This window comes from Camelus dromedarius, chromosome 11 (assembly GCF_036321535.1).
Source record: "Camelus dromedarius isolate mCamDro1 chromosome 11, mCamDro1.pat, whole genome shotgun sequence".
In the NCBI taxonomy this organism is placed as follows: Eukaryota; Metazoa; Chordata; class Mammalia; order Artiodactyla; family Camelidae; genus Camelus; species Camelus dromedarius.
Window position 1 is genome coordinate 29,990,358 of NC_087446.1, and position 25,010 is coordinate 30,015,367.

Below are 25,010 nucleotides of genomic sequence, written 5' to 3' on the forward strand. Positions count from 1 at the left end.
CAGTGTTTCAACGTGCAGTCATTGCTCTATCAGTGTTGAGAAGAGGTTGGGACTGTGGAATGGTGGCTCCTGACTCCCTTTTCCTGGTTATGGCCATGAGCCAGTTTGACAGTGTTGTTTAGGGAGTCATCCTTAGATGTCCAGACCTTCTCAAGCCTTTCTAGTGATTGTGAATGACCCCAATTCCTCATGACAAACTCCTGCCTGCCCAAAATAGCTAGTCAATTGCTAATAACTGAATCCCGACTGGTTGACTTATAAACTCTTTGTGGGCAGGACCTTTGTGATACAAAGGAAGGACCTTGCATTTCAGTGGAGGGAAACAGGTGATGAACAAGTGATTAAGTAAAAGTTTTAATAAGATAGTGATACGTGCTTATGATGAAAATAAAGCTGGAAAAGGGGATGAGGCGTGCAGGAGATGAATGCTGTGATTTTAAATAAAAGTGGTCACGGAACGTCTTCCTGATAAAGGTGACTTTTGAGACCTGACTATATTTTGTCAACTGTGTGCAAGGTCCTGGTGTAGTTAATGTGTTAAAATGCAATTATCCAATTAAAAAATGCAATTATCCAATTACTCCTTTCCTTCAATAACTCCCTAAATGATATCACTACTTTCCAACTCCAGGTGATGATATTATTTACCCACAGCAAACATGGCGGAAAAGGCTTCATCCCAACACTCAGGCCACCAATAAAGATGGCCACAGCACTTCCTGTGTTTGCCCTTAATAAAGATGGCGACAACACTTCCTGTTCAGGGCTTTTGCCTTCAACAAAGATGGTGCTTGTGGTACAGGTTCCCTGACAGTCTGGATTCCGGTTGCAGATTTTTTTTTTTTTTTTTTTTTTTAAAGATACGTGTTTGCGGACGTAAGTAATAGGAAACCAGAACCCCCCGTATCCACCTTTTCTCGAAGGCTCCGCGCCGCGGCGTCTGCGGCCTGGGCCCTGCGTGGCTCCCTCGTCCCTACCTTGCTAGCGGCGTTCACGAGCCCGGACGGGTTAGGGTGACAGTGGGGTGCCGGGGCCCTCTCTCCCCTCGGTCTGCTCTGAAGATCATTCCCAGCACCCCGTTTTTAACGGGTCAGGTTGCCCTGAAAATCTCTGGTAGTTCTTCCTGTTCCTAATGCCGCCGGGCTTCAGCTGGCAAAGCAGGGAATAAACAGTTCCAAATGGGCGGGGGCAGCCTAAAGTGCACCCCCACCCACTTGCTCACTTGCCGCCTCTCGGACTTCACAGAGGCCTGCGAGGAGGGCCGGGGGTCCGGGTCGCCGGCCCGGGTTGTTTCTGTGGGTGTCATGAAGCCTCATCTGCCGCCCCTACCCCCACCCCCCCACTCCTCGCCACCTAGTTACTCTCGTGGCGGCCCCTCTGCTCACTGGTGCATTCGTCTTGGAAACATGCCTTCCACTCTTGCGTGACTTCTGACTAAGGATTAGCAGGTGGACATTTTTCCTTTCAAACAAAACGAAGAAAACCCCAAACCATTAAATGTCCTATGCATGTGTGGCCATGGCAGTGTTGTGATAGAGACTGGGAATTCTCCCAGGGAAGGGCTGGAGTCTGTGACTATATGTGAGATTTACCGTAGACTGGGCATGAACTCTTCATATTTTTCTTGAAGGCAGTGGTGCATATATAGGCCTCTTTTCTTAGGGAAAAAGATCCTTAAACTTATCAGTACCTGCTGGTTTCGGGCCCTACTCCCATTGCTGATCAGGTTCTGAAAATGCCCACCATCTAAAGGGCACTTGCTTAATTGAATATTCGCAGTTTCTGCGGTGGAGGGGTATCTGATGAAGGAAATGTTAAAATAAAAGCACTAGTTCTTTTCAAGCATGTTAAAATTGAATACTCCTGTGTAATCCTCAGATAAAAGTTGCTTTTAAAGAAGGGTCTCTGTTCAGTTTTTTCCCAAATCCCTTTATGGCACGAGGAATTGAGCTAGGACCCCACTGTGTGGAAAGCAAAAACAGAGAGAATGATTCATGTTCGGTGCTGTTCATCATGTTTAGAAACATTTGAAATTAATTCAGCTTGGCTCAGCCAGTGTACTAAACACCATGGCCTGGAGCTCTGCTGAGGTTCACAGAGATGTCCATGATCTTGAGGAACTTGCATTGTAAGACACTGTCTTTCAGGGCTCATCAGCATCCCTATGATCTGAGATACCATTTTGTCTTTTCCCAGGGGGAAATGGAGGCTAGAGACAAGCAAGTTCTTCGCTCCCTTCGCCTGGAGCTGGGTGCAGAGGTACTGGTGGAGGGACTGGTTCTCCAGTATCTTTACCAGGAAGGGGTCTTGACGGAAAACCATGTTCAAGAAATTAAAGCTCAAGCTACAGGCCTCCGGAAAACAATGCTGCTGCTGGATATCCTACCTTCCAGGGGTCCTAAAGCATTCGATGCATTCCTAGATTCCCTTCAGGAATTTCCCTGGGTAAGGGAGAAACTGGAGAAGGCAAGAGAAGAAGCCATAGTTGAGCTGCCTGCAGGTAGGCCTCAAAAAGATCTCTTCAAACCAGCTCCAAAATTGTTGTAACTATGCCCTTTGGACTTGAAGTTGGATTTTTAGGCTGAGAGGGATCAGCAGTTTCTGAAAGTGGGTAAGGAGTTTGAATTGAAGGCACATGGCATTGGAGGCACCGGATGAGGAGGTGGAATTAGGCAGTTCAGGGAAGGAAGGAAGGAAGGATGAACCATGATTGAGAAGGTGAGGAGGGAGGTCAGAGAATACATTCAGAAATGCTTCCAGGGAAAGTTGGCAGGTCACTTGGGAGGCATGTTCTCAGATGAGGGCCAGGTCATATCTCAGCCCTTGGCATCAGCAGCCATTTGGAAAGTGCAGATGGGAAAGCAGGCTTTAGGCTTCCTGATAACTGATTCGTGGGGTGCCAGAGCGGCCGGCTGGAAAAGGTCAGATTCATGAAGGAGGAGACAGCCTCTAGGAAGGCACGCCTTGCACCTGTTCCCTGGGCTCTCCTGCAGGGCCAAAGGGGATTATTTGGAAGGCTGACTTAGTTTGTTTTTAAAGGCCATTGATTTAAAGTTGTCCTTTTTAGTTTGGCTTTGTTCAGATACCCAGAGTATTTAATTTTGTAAGACAATAATTTTACGGGGGGCAGGGGGCTGGGGTCTCATTTTGATTTTAAGGAAAGTTGGAACCTGAGGGAAAGAGAAGCAGTCCTAGTGCTATCAGCCTGGCCTGCAGCAGAAAGAGGATGTGATATGAAACACTTGTTTCCTGTTAACACCTCCTGTGACTTCTACTTTTTACACAGATTGAGGAGCAGAGAACTGAACTGGCAAAAGGAAAAAAAGAGAGTTGACTTGCAGATTTTTAGCAGACTTGCAGATTTTTAGCAGAGTTAGGAAATCAACATTTTCAGGAGTTTTTGATAGCAATGATAGAACTACCCCAACTCAGAGGTCCCCAGACTTCTTTGTTGTTGTTTTTAAAATACCAATATAACTAACTATTTAAAAAAAAAAAAAAAAAGACCACTTTGATTATTTTTGCCCCACGGACCTCATATTTTAAATGATTTTCCAGACCACATGCATTAAGTATCATGATTAATTCTTCTGTTTTTATTAATGACATCTGTCAGAATATTTGATCAGTGTGAGATAACTGGTTAACTTAGGAAGGCCTGGTAAAATCCCAGTGGAAGAAGCAAAAATATTTTCATTTCCTAGCATGGCCAAATTACAGATAAATATATGTCTTTAGGCTTTTGAAATACTGAAAAAAGCTGGCCTCTGAGGACTACAGATATTCTCAAATTGGATTGTCCTTACAAAATTAAATACTCCAGGTATGTGAACAAAGCCAAACTGATGTAGTTAAGACATTTCTACCACTTGATTGAAAACAGAATAAATAACAGAATTGGGGAGATGTTAAAAGTAATGTTATGGTGTCTAATGTCTTCCTGGTATTTGACTTGGAGTTTCCTCTTGTTAACACGTAGTTGGAAACAACAAAACAGGGAAACTGAAAGCCTGTTACTTCCAAAATATTTCATTTAATTTTCATAATCACTGTGGATGTTGTCAATAATACTGTTGTATGTTGTTCAAAGAAGTATGACCCCATTAATTTCTTCCAATTCATTCAAAGAAAAAGAAAAATATAAGATTTTTTTTAACCAAATGGTGACAGTTACAGTGAAGTTGAGGAAAAAATAGTTTTTTAAAAAGTAAGCAGTATGGAACAGTTGGAATGGGAAAAAATTGAGTCTATCTGTGTTGTGTTTGGAAAAATGTTAATTTGATTATGTGGAAGTGGTCAAATGGCACGATAAATTGGCTACTAATCTATCTGTACTAAGAGTACAAATTAAGTACTTTTTATTGTTTGTCTTGTTGAGTAACACTGCTAATGAAAAAATATTCTGAAAAAAAGGATTTGATTTACATAATGTTCTCTTTACTTTCCACGATGACAATTACATAAACTCACTTTTAAAGTAGTTTTTGTTAGTTGTTGAATATTTTAAGTAAGATTACAAAATATAACTAAGATGTGAAGAGTAACAGCACAGTGAACACTTGTCTCCCCATCACTCAGTTAAAAAATATTACCATGGCCTTTGAGGACTCCTTGGTGCACTTCCCCAATCCTAGCTCTCCCCCAACCCCACTCACTGATAAAGTCAGAATTTGGAGTTTATCATTCCCTTCCTCACTTGGTAGTTTTCCATCTCATAAAAACCACTTTTAAAATCCACACGTTATGGAAAATTCATTACACCGTAAATTTTAGCGATGTCTATATATATAAGGTGTGGAGGCAATGATGTGTTAGGTAACAGCCTTCTTTTATTTGGGACCTTAAACTTTCAATGTTTAAATTAGTTAATTTGATGGCAGTATTTTAATTTTAATTATAATTGGAAATCTGTTTTTTTTAAAAATCCTGGAAAGAATATCAGAGTTGAAATGCCTTCAATTTAATGTCCCTGTAAAAAATACGAATGGACCCAGAGGCCTTTTTCCCAGGACCCCCGTGCTTCCTAGTGTTGTAATTGGGTAGTTTTAATAAGCTTTTAAATAGTCCATTTAAATTTTTGTAAAGGCATGTTTGAACTTTGAGGAATTAGAATGTAGGAAAGTGTGGTACTTATCTATGTATGTGCATATATTAACCTCTTCTGACGGTTTACTCATTTTGGTTGCAGTTATTAATCAGTTTGTATAGGTTTGGTGCTTTCCTCTTGGGAGGCTTTGAAGATGAATGGGGAGGGGTGGCTTTCTCTTTGTCCAGGAGGTCGATCCTTTTCCAAGAATGAACTGATTTTATCTTAGAAAAAGTTTTCTTGTTCTGGTCTTCTCAGAGATTCTTGGTTTCCCTTTCACTTGTTTGGTTAATTTTTGTGTTTCACTTGTAAACTCTGAGCTACCTCAAAGGCCTTATTTGGTGATTGATCCTACTTAGTTGCTTTTAATTTATATTCTGGGTGTAGTTTTTTTTGAGAAGAACCAAGTTGTATCTTGATTCTTTCTACTCTCATAAACTCTGCCCCCAGCAAATCCCAAAACAAAACAAAATAGCACAAAACAAAGTAAAACAAACACTTTAAACCTTTGATTCTCTCAGAATCTGCCTAGATGACTGGTATCCCTACCTTTGTTAAAAAAAAAAAAGCCTAAGATATTAATGGATAATTGATTCTGTGTTTTTCTCACCTTATAAGAACCCTTATATTCTAAAAGAGGACTTCTGGCGTTAAAGTGACTTAATCCAGCTTGGCACCATGGAAAGAACGCTTCACGGTGTGTCCCTGACTGGCCAAGGTCATGTAGTAGACACTAGATCAGCTGGAAATGCTCTCTGGGCTCCTGGCAGGTCATTTTGGGGATGAGTAGAGTGCTGAGTCTGGGTAAAGGCAGCATGTGCCCGCCTACCTGGCTTCCCACTACTCCTGGGCCCTGTCTAGGCTGACAGGCTCGCTCCAGTGCCTGAGCTAATCTGGATCTGGAAAGGAGGTTTGTCAGCAGCCCCAGTCTCACCAGCTGGTGGGACTTAGCCTTAAGTCGTGGTGGGAGGGACTTTTGGGCCCGAGGACTCCGTGTTCCACCATGTTGGCCTCGGCTGTGGGACTGGGTCTCTGCCATGATTCCCACTTAACAGCTTGGCAACCCCTCCTTTAACCCTCATCTTTTTTAGGCTTGGGAGTTGTTTTTTTTTTTTTCCCCTCCCCCCTAGGCTGAATTTCTGCTTTGTGTTCTCTTAGCCACCAGCAGGGATGAAGGACAGATATCTTGAAATGCAGCTCAGTGGCTTCTATGTTAGCATCAGATGCCTCAATTCTGGCCTGCTGGAGTAGCTGTCCTGGGGGTGTCATTTGTTACAACCTTGCCTGAACTTGAGCTGGGCCTTGCCTTGGACCCTGTGCTCTGGACTCCATGGCTATCCTCACTAGAGCAGGATGCAGGGCTGGCCCGTTTCCCCTCTACCCACAGGCTCCAGGGCTCAGCTGGTCCCTTTTGGAGCTGGTCTTGTGTGATCATGCAGAGCCACATCAGCCACTGTTTTGAGATATATTCTGGCTTCCAGAAATATGCTTGGATGCATCTGAAGTTACTGAGTAACGATGGCAAAAATTTTAGGTATTGTAATAGGTTTATTAGAGAGATTTCTAGCCTGGGAGTTTTGAATCATACCACGAATTCACACCTTTTCTGTGCATAAATTCAGTGTTGATCTTAGTTCATCAGGTTTGTGGTTTATCTAGGCACTTCCACTGAGGTTGAGTAGAGCTCACTCTGTGACAGCCTGTGTCCTGGAGAGGAAATGGTGGGTCAGCATCCAGAGCAAGACCCCTCTTTGTGGTAAGGGCAGAGTCCTCAGAGAGCCCATATTTCTGTGTATCCCCAGCATGACTATCATACACTTCCTGAGGCCCAACTGGATTCTAGGCATTAGGTAATAGAGACACATGAAGGATCTCAGATCAACTGAGAAGAGTCATTCATTCATTCATTGAACAAATATTCGTCTTGGCCATGTACCAGACATTGGGTGCTGGGGATGTTGTAGTAAATAAAGATCCTGCTCTTTGAAGCTCACTGTATTCTATGATCTGATGGGGACAGACAACCAGCATATGAACAAATAATGCATCAGATGGTGATAGTGCTATGAAGAAGAGCAGCGTGCTTGGTGGGTAAGGAAGGGCTTAGCAAATGATGTGGGGTGGTCAGAGAAAGCTGCTCTGATGAGAGGTCACTAAGCAGAGATCTGAATTCTTCAACAGAGTGGATACATGGAGGAAGAGCTTTCAGACAGAGGGGACCACGGTGCAAAGGAACTCAAGTGGAAGCCCCAGTGATAGGCTAGAGCCCAGGCCCTTCTGGGAGGATAACCATCCTTCTAGAGAGATGAATCACACTTCCGATCAGCAAAGGCCCAGTCTTGACCGTTTGTCATGGTGCTTCCCAGAATGTGAGATGTGTGCTCCGCTATGATATTGGTGGTTCTTAAAATGATTTTAGATGCTATGTGGACATATAATTAAGTCGCGAGGTGAGACAGCTATTTCTTTTTTCTTTCTGTTTCAATCCTGACAACATCCAAGTGAAAGCCTCCATTTGGTACTAGTATTTCTGTAACATCTCTTGACATTTGCTAATTTTTAACAGACAGAAAAAGCTCTTCATGCTTGAAGCCTTCTGTGGATAACAGTATTTAGTTAGAATTTAGTTGTTTTGCTTTTCTTTTTCTTGTATCCATTTAATGATTTCCTTACATTTATGGCAAGGAAAATTGTTTTCTATTTATGAAGTTCCTTTGAAACATACTGCTTTTATTTAAGTAAAAGTGAGTCAACATAAAGAAAAATACCAAGAAAATAATAATAGTATGAGGATATGGCAAAAAGTGTGAAGATGCCTTTCATGTATTTTCTTATTTTAAAAGAGCAAGGACTTTGGGGCAGGAACCATCATCTGGCTGGTATAGTTAGGGGAGGAAGGCTCCAGTGTTAATGGACTCACTTCTTGGACTCTCTAATCAATAGAAATTGATAAAAGGCCAGATGAGAAATTCAGGCAATATTTTACTAGGACTCATGCTGCAGCATAAGGGAGCAAAAATAGGTAACAGGTGCCCTGGCTTACTCCCTGGTGGTAGGGCAAGCTGGTCCCTTAAATGGGGTGAGGGTAGGGGTGGATAGGTGGGTCAGGCTGGAGGGGTGGCTTAGGTGGTCTGCCCACCCCTTTGGTGGTGCCATGTGCAGGGATCATGTGCAGTACCCTACTTTTGCTCCTGGCACCTTTTGGCCTTTTTGTATCTTGTTCACAGTTTGCCCCAACTGTGCATGCATGCAGTTATTTTTAGTCTTTTAAAGGTTCTTTGTGTTCTGTTGCTCGAGGAAATGTTGGTCCAGGTGCAAGCACTCCAGTAAAGGGTCCCAGGTCCCAGCCTATCTCACCAGCTCTAGTTCAGATAGAAGATAATGCCATATTCAAGATACTTTACTGTTTTGCTTATTCAGTGGATGCACAGTGACTGGGAACTGGTTAAATTTATTAGCAGACTTGCCAGAATGACTTAATTTTAAGTTGTCTAAATTGTAAACACATTCATTTGCTAATGTAACAAGTCAGCAAAATGGAGACATATCCTGGTATTCCAGACTTTTATACTGGGAGGGACTCACAGATCATCTGATTTTTCCTCTGAGAAAACTGAGTGCTAGGAAGATTAAGAAAACCTGCCCATGATCACATAGCTAGTTAATGTAATTTATTGCCACCACTGGAATCCAGGCCTCCCCACTCTGGATTTCGGACTTTTGCTGTGCAATCTTGGCTCCCCACTGGGTTTAAAATGGAATTATATCATGTTGTAGTGTTAATCATTGAAATTAGCCTTTTAAAACATTGTACTATTGCCTTTTTCTTCATTTTAAGAGGAAAATTTTCAAATGCTTTTAGAGGTATACTGGGATGAGATTTTACTAAAATTTTTTTATTAGTGCCAATTTTAATGATTTAAAAGGAAATTTTGATGGTTCAGTAATGCATTTTTCAGAAGCCTTCCCCATGTCCCTCCACCCCCCACCCCACAAGGCTGACATAGGAAGAGCAAAAGACTTTTATCGAGTATTTATGGGACTGATGAAATAATGCATCTGTTGGCAGTTAACTACAGCTCTTTCTAGGAATAGCAAACCATGTGACAGGTCTCTCCCCAGCAGGGATGCCTCCATATCACTCTAAAAAATGGATTTAATGTTCTTTTCTTTTAGAAATTCTCACTGTGAATTTTTTCCTCCTCCTGTGGATGTATGGGTTGCTTGGCTACATCGATCACCCTATCGACCATCAGGATTGATTTAGTTCAGAGTTTTTCAACTCTGGCTAAAAAAAAAACCCCTGATTATCCTCAGGCTTCTCCCCAGGCCAGTTCATGCCAAACTCTGTGGAGGTGGGATCTGAGCAGTGGTTTTAAAGACACAAAACATGCATATACATGCGCAGACACTTTCCTAGGCTATTTTAAAGTGCAGTCAGAGTTGAGAACCTTGAGATCCGACAAGCATATTAGGCACATGGCTCCTTTCTCACTTATTGCTCCCTAACTGTGGGCCTCCCCAAGCCTGTGTGCTTGCCGAAAGAGTTGTCCTTGTTTTCAGGTGCGGGAAGATGAAGGAGGCTGGAATGGAGATATAGAAGGATAGATAGTTTTGTTTTAAATCTGCAATCACAAATGTTTTAATTCTTTGAATTCTCTGGACATTGTTGCTTAACAGTGTTCTAGAATCTCAGACTCCATGCAGGTGTGATGCTGCTGCCAACGTTAAACTCCATTAGAGCTCTTTGGGGATACATAGGCTACATGTTCATAGAACAAAACTGATGGGAGGGTTTTGTATTATCTGGTGAATTTGGATTTGGGGGAATTATTTTCATTGCCAGTTCACATTGTTTGGTAATTACAGACCATCCACAGTACTGTGCACTCTGTAGATCAAGCTAAGTCCAAATGGAGACAGAACCTTCCAGTAGAGAATGAGTTGGATGCTGCTCTCAGCTACAGAGGGAGTGGAAGATGGCTTGAAGATGGATGAGAGGAGGAGGGACACGAATGGCCAGCTGGGAAGACTGGGACTGGCTTAGTCTGTCCATCTGTGGGTTGGTCAGACAATTTGCCTGCTTGCCCACAGTTTTTATTTGTAATTAAAAATGAATCTTAGTTTTTTCCTATGTCTCACCAAGAACCTCAAATAATAGTAGTAAAATAATAATCATAATATTTCTTGGGGGCTTAACTCACTATGTTCCAGGTCCTTAGCATTTATTAATGCATTTAATCCTGACAATAACTTGATGAGGCGGGTGGTATTATTACCCTTATCGCACAGAGATGTTAAGTCACTTGCTCAAGGTCGTATAACAGAGTTAAGCCAAATTTGAAATCTAGGCACTTTGACTTCAAAGCCTGCTGAATCACATCCTGTAAAGACACTTTCTCAAAGTTCGTTTTTCTCTCCTCCCTAATTCTGGTAACCTGTGGGGCTCCAGAGCCTATTATTTGCCAGCAGCCCCCTTCTTCTTCCTCCCCCTACTCCAGCCTCTCCCAGACATGCAGCCTCTGGGGCTTTTCTGTCTTTTTCTTTCCTGCCTATTGGCCAAAGGCTAACTCCTGGTTGGTATCTCTCTCCACTATCTCTCATTTTATCCTCTTTTTTTGTGTGTTGGTGGGGGATGGGTAGGGTCTAATGTGAGGCCATATGGGGTCAAGGAACAGAGCTCTGGGTTGCTTCCATCCCAACTTGCTACCTTGAGAGTAAAAAAGAGACGAACTCTCCTTGGCTGTGATCAGGAGACAGTGTGTTGGCTCTCCTGATACTGGAATCAGGTCCCACTTTTGCAGCTCTTAAATCATGCTATCGAAAGTCGTCAGTTCCAATAACCAGCTTTTCTGGTGGCTCGGCCTCGGAGTTTAACCATATGCTTAGCAAGGTAGCTTTCTCTTTTTATGGGTATAGTTCAAACTTGTAGGCTGCTGTTGTAGCTAGCTGCAGGAATGTTTGCCTTTACTTAATTTTAATAGGCAGCTGTGTTTATACTTGTTCTACAATTTTAGCAGTAAGGAGTATATGAATATGATTCTTTGAAGGACTTTTTCCCCAGAGGGAAAAAAGAGTACATTGTACTTTTCCAGACAGTAAATTTTAATTGAGAAGGAAATGTAACTTCTAGAAGAAGTTTGGGGCAGGTTTTAGTCTTAGGCTTTATTTTTGTTAGTGTTATAAAAGAAATCTTAACTCCTTGTAAGAAGTGCCAAGTTGACAATTCCTGGAAATGTTCATGTTCTATTTATGCTCAGCACCGTAGCAGAGAGGGTGGCGATGCTGTTACCAAAATAATACTGCTGAGATGTAGTAAGTGGCAAACGAGAGGCTTGTGGTTTTATAACCTAAATATAAGCCTTTTAAAGCATCTCTCCACTGCACCGTTTGTACATAAGGCATATGGGAGCCGAGCAGGGATGGTGCAGTTGTTATGGAGAATTACAGAGCAAGCAGAGCACATCTGCTGGGACTTGCACTGTTGTTAGAACTGGAGAAGGTCGGAGCCGGAAGGTACCTCAGAGATGTTACAGATGAGGAAACTAAAGGCTGTCAGACATGTAGGTGGGCTCTTTACTTCAAGCAGTAGACCTATTGCAAACATAAGCAAAAATAGAAACTTCTCGAATGTATACTGGGTTGCTCAGACTTTGAAGGAATCGCTAAAATTCCAGGGCTCAGTAGGGGCAGGAAGGAGGCCACTCTGGGGATCTCTGGGCATTGATGACCATCTGTAGCTGAGTTCCTCCACTTTTCTCAAGGTTCAGAGTCTGGCCTAGGGTGTTTTGAGCCCTTCCCTTAGGACACCAGAGTCAACTGGAGTGGGGAAGGGACAGTTCCCAGAGGAAGAGGTGAAAGCTGATTAAGAGATGTCCTCTATACTATATCACTCCCACTTTCTTTTTCTTTTCTTTTCTTTTTTTAAAAATAGTTCCACACTTGTGGGCCTGGAAAGAAATGGTAGCCCTTTAAGGAGGGAGAATGTTCTATATCCTAAGTCAGCAAAGCCCAGGTTGAAGGCCAGATGTGGCAGGAAGAGTACAGGAGAGCAGTGTTTGGAGCAAGACAGGTCTTCTCCAACCTTTTCAAAATCAGAAGACATTGAGGAAAAAAATGGCTTGAGAATGTTGAAGAAGAGAGGAGGTTAGAAAGAAAATTTAGATTATATACCAGCCTAAGGACTTTACATATATAAACTCACTTTATCCTGATAGACCTTTTTCCCCTGTATTGTTTCTTTTTTCTTTTTAATTGAAGTACAGTCAGTTACAATGTGTCAGGTTCTGGTGTACAGCACAATGTCCCAGTCATACATATGCATACATATATTCATTTTCATATTCTTTTTCATTAAGTGTTATTATAAGGTATTGAATATAGTTCCCTGTGCTATATAGAAGATATTTTTTAAAATCTATTTTTACGTATAGTGGCTAACATTTGCAAATCTCATACTCCCAAATTTATCCCTTTCCACACCCTTTCCCCTAGGAACCATAAGATTCTTTACTATGTTTGCGACTCTGTTTCTGTTTTGTAGATGAATTCATAGTGTACTCTAATTTTCTTTTTTTTAGATTCCACATATGAGTGATATTATATGGTGTTTTTCTTTCTCTTTCTGGCTTGCTTCACTTAGGATGATGATCTCTAGGTCCATCCATGTTGCTGCAAATAGCATTATTTTATTCTTCTGAGTAGTATTGCATTGTATTTATACCACAATTTCTTTATCCAGTCATCTGTCCATGAACATTTAGGTTGTTTCCATATCTTGGCTATTGTAAATAGTGCTGTTATGAACATTGAGGGTGCATGTGTCTTTTCGAATTAGAGTACCTTCCAGATATATACCCAGAAGTGGGATTGCTGGATTGTATGGTAAGTCTATTTTGAGTTTTTTGAGGAATCTCCATACTGTTTTCCATAACGGCTGCACCAAACTGCATTCTCACCATCAGTGTAGGAGGGCTCCCTTTTCTCCACAGCCTCTCCAGCATTTATCGTTTGTGGACTTTTGAATGATGGCCATTCTGACTGGTGTGACGTGATACCTCATTGTAGTTTTGATTTGCATTTCTCTGATAATTAGTGATATTGAGTAGTTTTTCATGTGCTTATTGGCCATTTGTATGTCTTCACTGGAGAATTTACTTGTTTAGATCTTCTGCCCATTTTTAGATTGAGTTGTTTTTTTTGTTGTTGTTATTAAGTTGTATGAGCTGTTTATATAGTCTGGAAATTAACTTTGTCAGTCACATCATTTGCAAATATTTTCTCCCATTCCGTAGGTTGTCTTTTTGTTTGCTTATGGTTTCCTTTGCTGTGCAAAAGCTTGTAAGTTTAATTAGGTCCCATTTGTTAATTTTTGCTTTTATTTCTATTGCCTGGGTAGACTGCCCTAGGCGAACATTGATAAGATTTATGTCAGAGAATGTTTTGCCTGTTTTTTTCTAGGAGACTTATCGTGTCTTGTCTTATATTTAAGTCTTGAAGCCATTTTGAGTTTATTTTTGTGTATGGTGTGAGGGAGTGTTCTAACTTCATTGATTTATAGGCTGCTATACAGTTTTCCCAACACCACTTGCTGAAGAGACTGTCTTTTCTCCATGGTATATTCTTGCCTCCTTTGTTGAAGATTAATTGACTGTAGGTCTTTGGGTTTTATTTCTGGGCTCTCTATTCTGTTCCATTGAGCCATATGTCTGTTTTTATGCCAAAATCATGCTGTTTTGATTACTGTAACTCTGTAGTATTATCTGAAGTCTGGGAGGATTTTTCCCCCAGCTTCATTCTTTTTCCTCAATATTGCTTTGGCAATTCTGAGTCTTTTGTGATTCCATGTAAATTTTAGGATTTTTTTTTTTCAGTTCTGTGAAAAATGTCCTGGATAATTTGATAGGGATCACATGAAATCTGTAGATTGCCTTGGGCAGTATGGCCATTTTAACAATATTAATTCTTTCAGTCCCTCATAGACCTTTGAGGTGGATACTGTCATTATCATTAGACAGATTGCCCAAGGTCACACAGCTGTAGCAGAACTGAGATTTGAACATCGCCAGTCTGGTCCTCCCATTTGTGCTACTGAGCACTAGGCAGTCCTGTCTCTAATTCCAGTGCTTGGTTCTCATGCAGTCACATGTCTTAGATTATCCAACCTGGACTAGCTACAGCTCCTTTTTGTTCTGACCCTTTCTTGCCTTGGGTCTCACCTGTGCCAACATTTCCTTTTTTTTTTTTTTTTTTTCAAGTTTACCAAATGGGAGATTAAAAGAAGATAAAAAGGTTTTCTAAGAAATGTGATTAGACAAAGATTTTGAATGAGATTGACTTAGCAATTTTTGTTGAGTTTTTAAATTATCTCTTCCCTTTCAATTTCTTTCTATTCGTAATCAGTCATTTGATGGTGTTAATGGGCAAATGTGATTTTTCAGGCTCTTGTATTTGTTTGAGCCCTTTTATTCCTTCATGCACCAGTCAGGATCCATTTAGGAGACAAAAAGCACACAGTGACTTGGACAAGGAAAATTTAATATAAAGAATTATTCAGTAGTAAAAAATTAACAATGGTTAACTACTAACACGGTAAAAGAGGTCTCTAAGGAACACAGAAACAGCAAGTGGAAGAAGCTGCTTTTTCTGGGCTGAAGGAGAGTACAAGATGAAGGCACTAAGAGCTTTCAAGGAGCCTCTCCCCACCCCCAAGGCTGAGGTTCAGATCTCATTGGAGATGAAGTGGCAGCCAAGTGAGTATGCAGCCTGCCAGTGGCCAGTGAACTTGCCAGAGGTTACAGGCTGGAGCTGGTCAGTAAGGGAAGCCCACCAGGTTGAGAAACTTGGTAAAGAATGTCAGTGGACCAGAGTTGATCCTCAGAAAGCAGACTGCTGAATGGTAGAGAAATTCCCTGGAGAGTGAGCACTGTTGTGTTTCCCAGACGCCACTGGCAATATACTTTAGAGGGGATAAAGCATCCCAGACCAGAATGATAAGACCCTTCCTGTGCAGTGGCCTTGCAGCATTCCTCCAGGGCTCTCTGTTGATGAAAACTAACACTGCACCATGCGACAACAGAGAAATATTTACAGGGTCCAGCCCTAGTATCACAAAGCAGGGCAAAGAGGGTGAATTTAGAGCTAAGAAGTAATACGTTGCTAATTGGCACACCTCATCTGTAAAAGGATGATAGTACATGATTCCCAAAGTCATTCTTAGAACCTGATTTATTCATTCATTCATTACGCAACATTTATTGAGTATCTACCATTGCTGGCTGTTCTGCTAATAAGGCTCTGTGATTGTCTATTTTTTTTCTTTTTTTGCAAATAGAACATAATGTTCTCTAAGGTAGAGACTATTTTTATCTCTACCTGCAGAACCTATCCAGTATAGTGCTAGACACATGTTTATCCTCACATGTTTATTGAATGAATGAAGGAATGACTATAAAGATGAATGTACAGGCAGAGTCGTACCCTCAGAGTTTAAGTTGTAATTGGGAAAAGGTGAAGGCAAATACATAAAACATGATATTCTGCTTATCTTTTGCTACTCCAAAACTTACTGGTTTAAAATAATAGTCATGTATTTTACTTATGAATGTGTAATATCAGTGGGGCTCAGAAGGGACAGCTCATTTCTGCTCCTCCTGGTGCTAGTTGGGGTCATTTAACTGGGGCTGGACTGGAGGAGCCACTTCCCAGATGGGTGAGAAATTCACATTTCTGGTGAATTGGTGCTGCTTGTTGGTTTCTCTCCACATAGGCCTTTCTATAGGTGGCTGGGGTTTCCTCACAGTATGGTGGTTGAGTTTCAAAAGGTAGGAAGTGGAAGCTGCTGGGTTCTTAGGTCCTGGATCCCAACACTGGCAAAGCATTAACTTTCACTATGTTGTTTCAGTTAGGCTGTCCCCAAAGCCCAGATTCAAAGACAGGAGTAGAGACCTCACATTTCCTTGGGAGATGTGTCTGATCATTTTGGGGCCTTATAGTACTTACCAGAGGTAGTGGTTTAAAATATGTGTATTTCTTATCGTAAGTGGAAAATTAGCTGCCATACATACAAGTGACTTGTAAATTAATAACAATTGTTGTTATTTAATGTTGTTAATGTTTAACAAAAAATACATTTTTAAAAGTGAAAATAGCTCTTTTTCTTTTCTGAATATAAAAGCAACAGATATTTGTTGTTTAAAAAAAGGTTCTAGAAAGATATTTAAAAAATGGAAATTACACATAATCTTATTGCCTAGAGATAACCACGGTTTATAATAAATGGGTAGTGAAATGCAATATTTGCATTTTTACCATAGGAGATTTTTGTGTAGAAATTTTCTTTCTTAACTCTAGTTATTCCTAGAAAGTTATTATTTACTTGATACTAACACTTAAAATCATGTGATGCCAAATAAAGGATAAAATTCAGATTATATGTGTGTGTATAAAAATACATTTTTTTTTTTCAGAAAGTAAAACTTTCTGAATCAACTTGAAGTAGTCTTTTCGAATTACTATTAAGTCTGGTTGCTATTTCAGTTAGCAGAGGGTGGGAGAGGGGAGCGCTGGACTTAAATGACCTTCTCCAATGACCCTTAAGGAACTATGAGGAGGAGTTTTCACTCTGCTGTTTAAAGTATTTTTCTGTTTATCTTTTTGTGAGTATTTTATTTCAAAGTGGTTCACTAGGTTATTATATAACCTGATTTTTTTTCAGTCTCTTGTTTGTATGCTTTTAAATATTATATTTCTAAATCTTTTCATTGTTTTTCCCAAACTGTTAGACTCTTTGCCTATGGCATTTTAAGATATATTTATATCCTTCAAATTGACCAGATTTGTAAATATGTGAGTGTTCTGGATTGTAGATTAGATTTTTCCCCTCTTGCACTTGGAAAGGCATTCCTAATAACTTTTTTCACTGAATCATTGAGTGTGTTTAGAAGAAACTGTTAAAACCTTTGGCAGAATAGTCATGTCCCATCCCTGCTGACTTCTTATTACCAGGGTAAGTACCATAAACCATTGTAGGAGGGGCTGTGCAAGTCAGAGAAAAGAGCAGGTAAGAGAAACTCCAAAACTTTGCTTCCTGCATTATTTCAGCAAGCATTTATTGAATATCTAGTATGTGCCAGGAGTTAAACAGGTACAGAAATTAAGATATAATCCCTGCCCTCAAGGTGCTTCAGACAAATGAGATGATACATGTATAGTGCTCAGAACAGAGCCTGGCATGTATTAAACGTTCAGTGAACGTGAATTGAATGTTAGTTGTTGTTACCATCAGAGGTAACTGAAGAGTTGTGACACAGAGATAGGTGATAGGGACAGTGACATTCCTGCTGAGCCTACAGTAAAACAGAATTGGGGGCGGCTTTAAAGGGTGCATATATACTTTATTATGTTGAGGGTTGAAGGGTAGGTAGGAGTTCACTGGGTAGGCTAAGGGAAAGGGCATTCTGGGCAGAGGTAACAAAAGGTGCCAAGGCCCAGGGGCGATGGCTGTACCTTGTGTGCGCCTGGTGCCTAGTGGGGAGGGATGAGGTGGTGACAGCCAAGACGGGTTTCAGGCCCAGGACTGCTCAGCAGGGGCCTTGAGTGCCACGTAAATGTCCAACAGGGGGTGGAGGACAACTGATGAATTCTGATAAAAGGATTGACATGAACAGACTTGCACTTAGAAAGCCCACTCTGGTGGCATATGGTTAGGGGGCACAGTTAGAATGCTGTTGGAATATTCCAGGTGAAAATTGTCCAGAGGACAAGGCACTGGCATTGAGGATCGGGAAAAGGATAATAAGCTTGAGAGGGGTATAAGAGGAAGGACTAGTACATAGGCTCTCAATGGGAGGAAATGATCCCAAGGGGGCAAAAACTGGTTGAGGCAGGGTATAAAAAAATCTTAGCTATTAACCGTGGCTTGTGGTCTTCAAAAGGGCTATGGTAATAAATAGATACCCAGTTATCCATGGTGTTAAAATTTCACGGGAGGGATGCAGTTAGGAAAAAATGTCTTAAAAGTCTTAGGGAAGGAATAATGAAAACAAGATTGAGAAGCACTGGATTGGAAGGACTCATTGCCTGACTGGACTCTAGGCTGAGGAAGAAAGAGGATTCTGGGATGATGCCCAGGTTTCTGGTTTGCAGTTACTGAAATGCACCAAGACTGGATACACAGGGGGTATGGTTGATGTACAGGCCATGTCTGTTGAATTTAATCTAATAGTGACTCACATTTATTGGGCACTTACTGTGAGCGCAGTAAATGTCGTGGTTTTCCTCCTGTATCGTCATCTACTATTTCTAAGCTTCTTACTCTGTTTACCTGTTAAATGCTCATCTTCACCCGAGTTCTGCCAAATCCTTCTTATCTTCTCACTGGCACCATTCTTCTTGGGCAAAGCCCATCTGTACCCCTGGCTTCATGACCATCTCAAAGAGAACTGCTTCTAAATCTGTCTCCAGCCCTACTGGATAGCTGCAGGTCGGCGCTCTGTACCTTAACTCAACGTGGCCAGAATACAACCCCTTATCTCACACATCAGAATTCCTTCTCTTCCTCAATGATATTTATTTTCTCCAGTTCAAAAATATATTCCTATATATTCTACTACTCAAACAATCAGAAGAAAGAGGGGATTTTGTTTTGTTTTATTAATTAATTAATTAATTAATTAATTAATTAAAGCACTTAGTCCAGACATCGTCTCTTTCTTGAAGAAACCCCTTCATGGTTGGCTGAGAAACTCCTGTTCGGGGTTTCCAAAGCACTTGGGGCATATTTCTGTGGGGGCACATCCATCCTATGTTAGAATTTTGTCCCCAAGCAGACTATGAGTTCAATGAGGGCAAGAACTTAGTTTTTCATCCTTATACACTCAGAATCTAGCACATTGCTCTATACCTAGTGGGGCCAGTGAATGTTGGTTGAGTGAATCTGTGGTGGCCTTATTTGTTCCCCTCACCTTCCTCTTAATCTCTAGGCATCGTAACTATTTGTATTTGTTTGCTAGAGTTGCGATAACAAAATGCCCAGACTAGGTAGTTTAAACAACAGAAATTTATTTCTCACGTTTCTGCAGGCTGAAAGTCCAAGATCAAGTTGTTGGTGGGTTTGGTTTCTTCTGAGGCCTCCTTGGCTTGCAGATGACCACCCTCCTGCTGCCTCTTCACATGGTCATCCCTCTGTGTGTGCATCTATGGTGTCTCTCCATGTGTCCTAATTTCGTCCTTTTACAAGGATACCTGTCAGATTGGATTAGGGCCACCCTAATGGTCTTATTTTAACTTGATTGCTTCTGGGGGGAAGGGTATAGCTCAAGTGGTAGAGTGCATGCTAAGCATGCACAAGGTCCTGGGTTCAGTCCCCAGTACCTCCTCCTAAATAAATAAATAAAGTAACTTGATTGCTTCTTTACAGACTCCAAATACAGTCACAATCCTAGGGGGCTTAGTGCTTCAACGTATAAATTTTGGGGAGACAATTCAACTCATAACACTATTACTGCTTTTTTTTTTTTTAACTTTATCTTATTTTTCAGCTTTTCCTGGCTAGTCAGCAGGTAATAGGTCTTTAGTCCTTGACCCTTCATGAAAGTGATTCTTTGGCATTTCCTAGCGGTCTCTATTTAGTGTTTGCTGAATATCAGCCATTAGCCATTTATTTTACCAAACTTAAAACAGAGTTTGTTCTGGTCTCTGTGCAGCATAAGTTCTGACCTATCTGTCTGGGTATTAATCCATTTTATCAGCATTATTAGTAACTGTTGTAATAATACAATCTCACATGGGAGGGTGTTCCTTAACTTCTTTACTGCTGAAAATTCCCATTGGGGATGTACAGGTCAGGCATAGTTGTGGGTACAGCAGTCAGAACCTTGGAAGCCCAGCTCTGCCCAGTGTCAAATCAAATCATTTTAAAGATGAGGGGAATTCAAAGACTGCAGACTTAAGGCTTTCAGAATTGGCCCCTTTGAACTGATATTCCCAGAAACGCTGTACAAAATAAAAGCAAAATGAAAATCACCCCCTCCAACATGCACACACCCCGGTAGACTTCTGACAGCAGAACTGCCCTACCTGCTCAGAGGATAATTTTATGCACATAGTAAGTACCCTTGGTTCTTAAGTTCTGGGTTCCTTTATTAACCTGCATGTTTATGATGTTCACCTTCCTTACAGTTTAATCTACTGTCCATCCCCTGGGCTAGTCATTAGCTGGCCTCCCATATGCACTTTCACTTCCTGCAAATGCCCTAGAGATTTGGCCTCCTGCTTCTTTCTGTTACCCACACCCACTACCCTCCTTCCCCCCAGCTTTCACGTCTTTTGCTTGGGTTCTTCTCCCTAAGGCTACAGTCTTCTAATTTCTCATGGGCATCCCTTCTTCCTCTTCTATTCACCTTCTGTTCCCTTCTTCTTTCCTTCCCCAGCAGCCTTCTCCTTTGAGAAACAAGCTGAACACTTTCTAAGATCATTTTGGCTTTTTGTTGCCATCTTGCCTTTGGTGTCAAGCAGGCATTGGCAAACTATGTTCAAATGCTTGTGAGCCAGATTCAGTCCTCTACGTGTTTTGCATGGCCTGTGAGGTAGGAATGGTTTCTCCATTTTTAAAGAATTAAACAACAACAACAACAACAAAACAATAATATTTTATGACATGTGAAAATTATATGAAATTCAAATTTAGTGTCTGTAAATAAAGTTTTATTGGAACAGAGCCATGCTCTTTTGTTTACATGTCATCTGTGGCTGCTTTCACACCATGCTGGCAGAGCTGAGTAGTTGCAGCAGAGACCCTGTGGCCCATGAAGCCTAAAAAGCATTTACTCTTTGGGCCTTCACAGAGAAGGTCTGTCCATTCTTCGAATAAAGAGGGAGAAAAGCCGGAAAATAGCTTTGCATGACAGGAATCAGCTTTGTTTACTTTTCTTTCCTCGGTGCTTACTGGAGGGCTGGATTAAAGCTAATGCTTGTTCTAAAATTGTTTTGAGAGTCAAAACTGGAGAGGCCTTTCTTCAGGGCAAACTTTTCCTGTGAAAGTATGTCATTATCTTTGCCATTTTTGTTGAATTAAATTTTGCCAGAAGAGATTTGTCATACCAGGGCCATTGAGCCTTTCCTTTCATTTCTAAAATTGTACATAAAAGAAAAAGAATTAGGTAAACCAAACAGATGAAAACTCCTTTGTGCTCTGCACCTTCACACAAGGATTTAATTTCAGTTTATCCTGTATACTCAGTCATGGTTTAGTCTCAAGGTTTTTAAGTATTGGGACGATGAGATAATATTAGCATTTAAATACTAACTACAAAAAGAGTTGAGCAAGGTTTGTGGTCATGATCATTTGCCTTTTGTTCCCATTCATTAGGTATTTTATGTATTTTTTGCAATCCCCCCACCTTGTCTTTGTTTTCATCTCCTTTGTAGGAAATTAATTATCATTGAAACTCAAGCCTCTTGACAAGTAATGCCAAGCAAGGGTAAGAATTTCTTCCCATTCCCCAAGATAGTCATTGTGCTATTTCTGTTATTCAGAAGAGTGGCTGTATTAGGTTTCTCAACCCCCTAAGGCATTTATTAACAGTACATTTTGAGTGTTCTCAGAGTGCTGGGGGCTCCAAAAGGCATTAAAAAGATTTCGTCAGAAATAGAAGGTAGAGTAAGGAATCTATAGTCTGTATGGCAAGAGAGAGGTTATATGCACGTGAAATTCTGAACATTTAACAGCAGTCTACAAAGAAATACCAATGGAGCCTTAAGTGTGAGAAAATTGCCCTAGAGAGAGAAAAACATCACTCCAACTCCCATCTTCCAGGGCTGACTGTTCATTAACTGCTCCTTTCTTGCATATTTCCCCAGATTTTAGTTGAGATTAAAGACTTTCATTCCATTTCTCATTTTAACTAAGAAAATCCATCCTGGGTTGTCTTCAGGTTGCTGCTCCTGCTAGGTCCTGTTGGTGTAGGCTTTGGGGGAATTGAGAATCCCACATTCCAGGTGGTGCCTGACTGTGGCTCTACCTGACATGACTCTCCAGTTTTCCTTGTGAGAGGGAAGCATCTCCACCTGTTCTTGGCTTATTTTCAGGGTCTTCTCGCCACCAGATTTCCTAGAGTCTTGTTCACGCTGTCCCACCATTCCTTCCCCACTTCCTTGACACCCTACAAAACAAACAAGCAAACAGAAAAACCACAGCTCTTTTCAGGCCAGTGCACCTGACAGGTGCTATGGTAGCCTGTGAATGGGAGCTGTTGGTCTTTGACATTATTGATGGTTCTCTGCAGGGCTCTGGGAGCAGTGGCCCTGGACAAATAGGATAAAATCACCCAACCCAAGGCCACAGGTTTTCCCACACTCTGGGCCATTCACATTTGGTAAGCTCCATTCTGGTTCATTCCACAAATGGCTTAAATCATTTTCGTTGTTTTGTTCAACTCACTCAGGAAAGGAAAGCATAGGCATTTAAATTGTTTTAGAACAGCATTTCACACCTGCTATAGACTCCAGAGCCAGCTAAATGCAAATATTGGCTCCAAGGTTGCTTTGGGCTGACTGTGTTCTTGAGGGCAGGAGAAGCAAAAGCAGCCCAAGAATCTTACTACCTTCAAAGTTGACTAAAAGACAGTTTCTCTTTAGAAAGTGAAAGCAAGCAGAATCAGCCACCCCAATGTGCCACTTTGGCATGTAGATTGTTTTGAGCTGAAGGCAGTCAAGACCCAGCCGACTCACGAAGAACTTTTACCTCTCCCTTAACTGTCTAAAAGAATTTAGAAAGGGGACCTGGCCCAGACAGAGAGCTGTTACCAGAGAGAACTTTTTATCTGAATGACCTATCTGTATGGAAGAATAAATATCTGATTACCAAATACCTGATCTTCTTCTTGTCCTGTGAATTACTGTCCTCCCCTTTGAAGCCCCAGACTCCTGTCCAACTCCTTAGCTGAGGATGGTGTATGAGCCTCAGTCTCCCTAATCACCCTTGGGTCTCACATTTTTATGGGGCTCCGGTACATACGAAATGAAATTGCTTTTTCTCCTGTTAATCCGTCTCAGGTCAATTTAATTATTAGACGAGCCACAGAACCTAGAAAAGAAGGAGGAAAAAAAAATTTCCTTCCCTACCAAAGTGAGAAAACAGGTGCCAATTAAGTATTGCTTTTTTTCCCCCCTAAAGCTCTTTTAATTTAAAGAATAGTTGAGTAATTGGGAGTATAGTCAAAAGAACTAGAAATCAGTTGATCTAGGCTCAAATATTGCCTGTTTCCTACTAGTTCTGTGTTTTAGACAAGATTTTAAAAATAAAATTTTTACTTTGAAATAATTTAAGACAAAATACTACCAACAGTTCCCAGGTACCCTTCACTCAGTTCCCATCAACAAAGATATCTTACATAACCAGGGTCCATTGTCAAAACCAAGAAATTGACATTGATTCAATTCTATTAACTCAAATACAGACCTTATTGGGATAGTTTTTACAGGTACTCTGTGTGTGTGTGTGTGTGTGTGTGTGTGTGTGTGTAATGTGTATGTATGTGTAGCTCTATGAAGTTCTGTCACATGGATAAATTTGTGTATGCTTTTTTGATTTTTAATGCACACTTATCTTGAAATCAGCCTTTGTGTGAATAATTAGTAGTGGCAAAATAGCAAAACATGAAATTATTAATCTGGAAATCTCAATGTAATACTCTTAATTAAAAGACTTCTGGTTTAGGAAGTAGAAGGTCAGATTCTTATTGCAGCTTTCCAACTGGGGAAGAAATGAGGGAGCTAAACTAAACAGAAATCTTGATTTCTTGTGGTTCCTGCCCAAACCTAGGATTTATCCTTGCTCTCATCTTTTGCTGCACTAGCCCTCCTCCCCAACATCTACTTCATTAGCAAGCCTTCTGAAATACTCCCCAAATCTGTCTACTAATCTTCCTTTGCCAAGATTACTGCAATGGCCTCCACATGTATTCCCTGTACAATCCATTATCAACACAGCAGCCAGAACTATCTTTCAAAAATACAAACCAGATTATGTTGTGCCTCTGCATAACCCCTCTCCAGTGGCTTCCCATTGCCCCAAGAATACGATCGGAGCTCCTCACCAGTGCCACTGGGCCCCTGTGATCTGCTGCTCCCACCCCACCCATATTCTCCCTCCCTCTCACTGTGCTCCAGCCACACAGGCCTCCGTTACCTCTTGGGTCAGCCGCGGCAGGCCTACTTGTGGCCTTTGTCCAGCTCTTCCCTCAGTCAGGTGTGCCCTACTCCTAGTTTTGCTCTGATAATTATCTCCTTCTAGTAATTTAGGTATCTGGCCTCTTCAGTGACGCCTACCTGGTCTGTGCAAATTAGACACCTCCCAAGTCACTTTCCTTCATATCATCCTGTTTTATAGCCTCTATAGCATTTAACATAATCTGAAACTATCTTCTGCACTTGATTGGACTTGTTTTTACTTGACTAGTGAGTTACCCTTCCTTAGACTGTAAGCTCCTTGAGTAGTAAGGCTTCTGAAACTGTCTGGTTCTCCCTGCATCCCAGAACCTAGGACAGTGCCATAGAAGACATCAATAATTATTTTTTGAGTAGATGCATTCATGTACCAGGTAATCACAGAGGTTTATGAAATTGAAAAAAATCACTTAATCTAATAAAATAATTTGATGTTTAAGATTATTAAATTTTTCCATATTTAGGACTCTTAAGAACATTATGATTAAATTCCTATATACTACAGATTTCCTTTTATGTACCCATGTATTAGTAACAGGTCTTTTCCTGAGGCAGGATCATTTTAGATGGGAAAGATAAGGTCTCTGTACTCTGGTGACAGGTGTCTGCCTGAACACATCAGACAGAACACCTTAGAGCTTTGAAGTGGTAAAGGTGAACTACTTTGTTCATATCCCCCATCAGCTAAGCTTTTGCA

General features: G+C 41.1%; 1 protein-coding gene across 8 annotated transcripts in view; it reads left to right on the top strand.

Annotated features, from left to right (window-relative positions):
• The first annotated feature begins 746 nt into the window (after nucleotides 1-746).
• Nucleotides 747-25,010, top strand: part of CRADD (CASP2 and RIPK1 domain containing adaptor with death domain) — a 162,390-nt gene continuing 138,126 nt past the window's right edge. For 3 of the 8 annotated variants that reach the window (XM_064491594.1, XM_010989953.3, XM_010989954.3), the window contains exons 1-2: nucleotides 749-876; nucleotides 2,197-2,500. In XM_064491594.1, the coding sequence (XP_064347664.1) occupies nucleotides 2,203-2,500 (298 nt within the window). In that variant the 5' untranslated portion in view covers nucleotides 749-876; nucleotides 2,197-2,202. Of the gene's footprint in view, nucleotides 877-1,349; nucleotides 1,449-2,196; nucleotides 2,501-21,514; nucleotides 21,568-25,010 lie in introns of those variants that run through there. The other 5 variants (XR_010383159.1, XR_004140240.2, XM_031463023.2 and 2 more) reach the window with 4 other exon arrangements.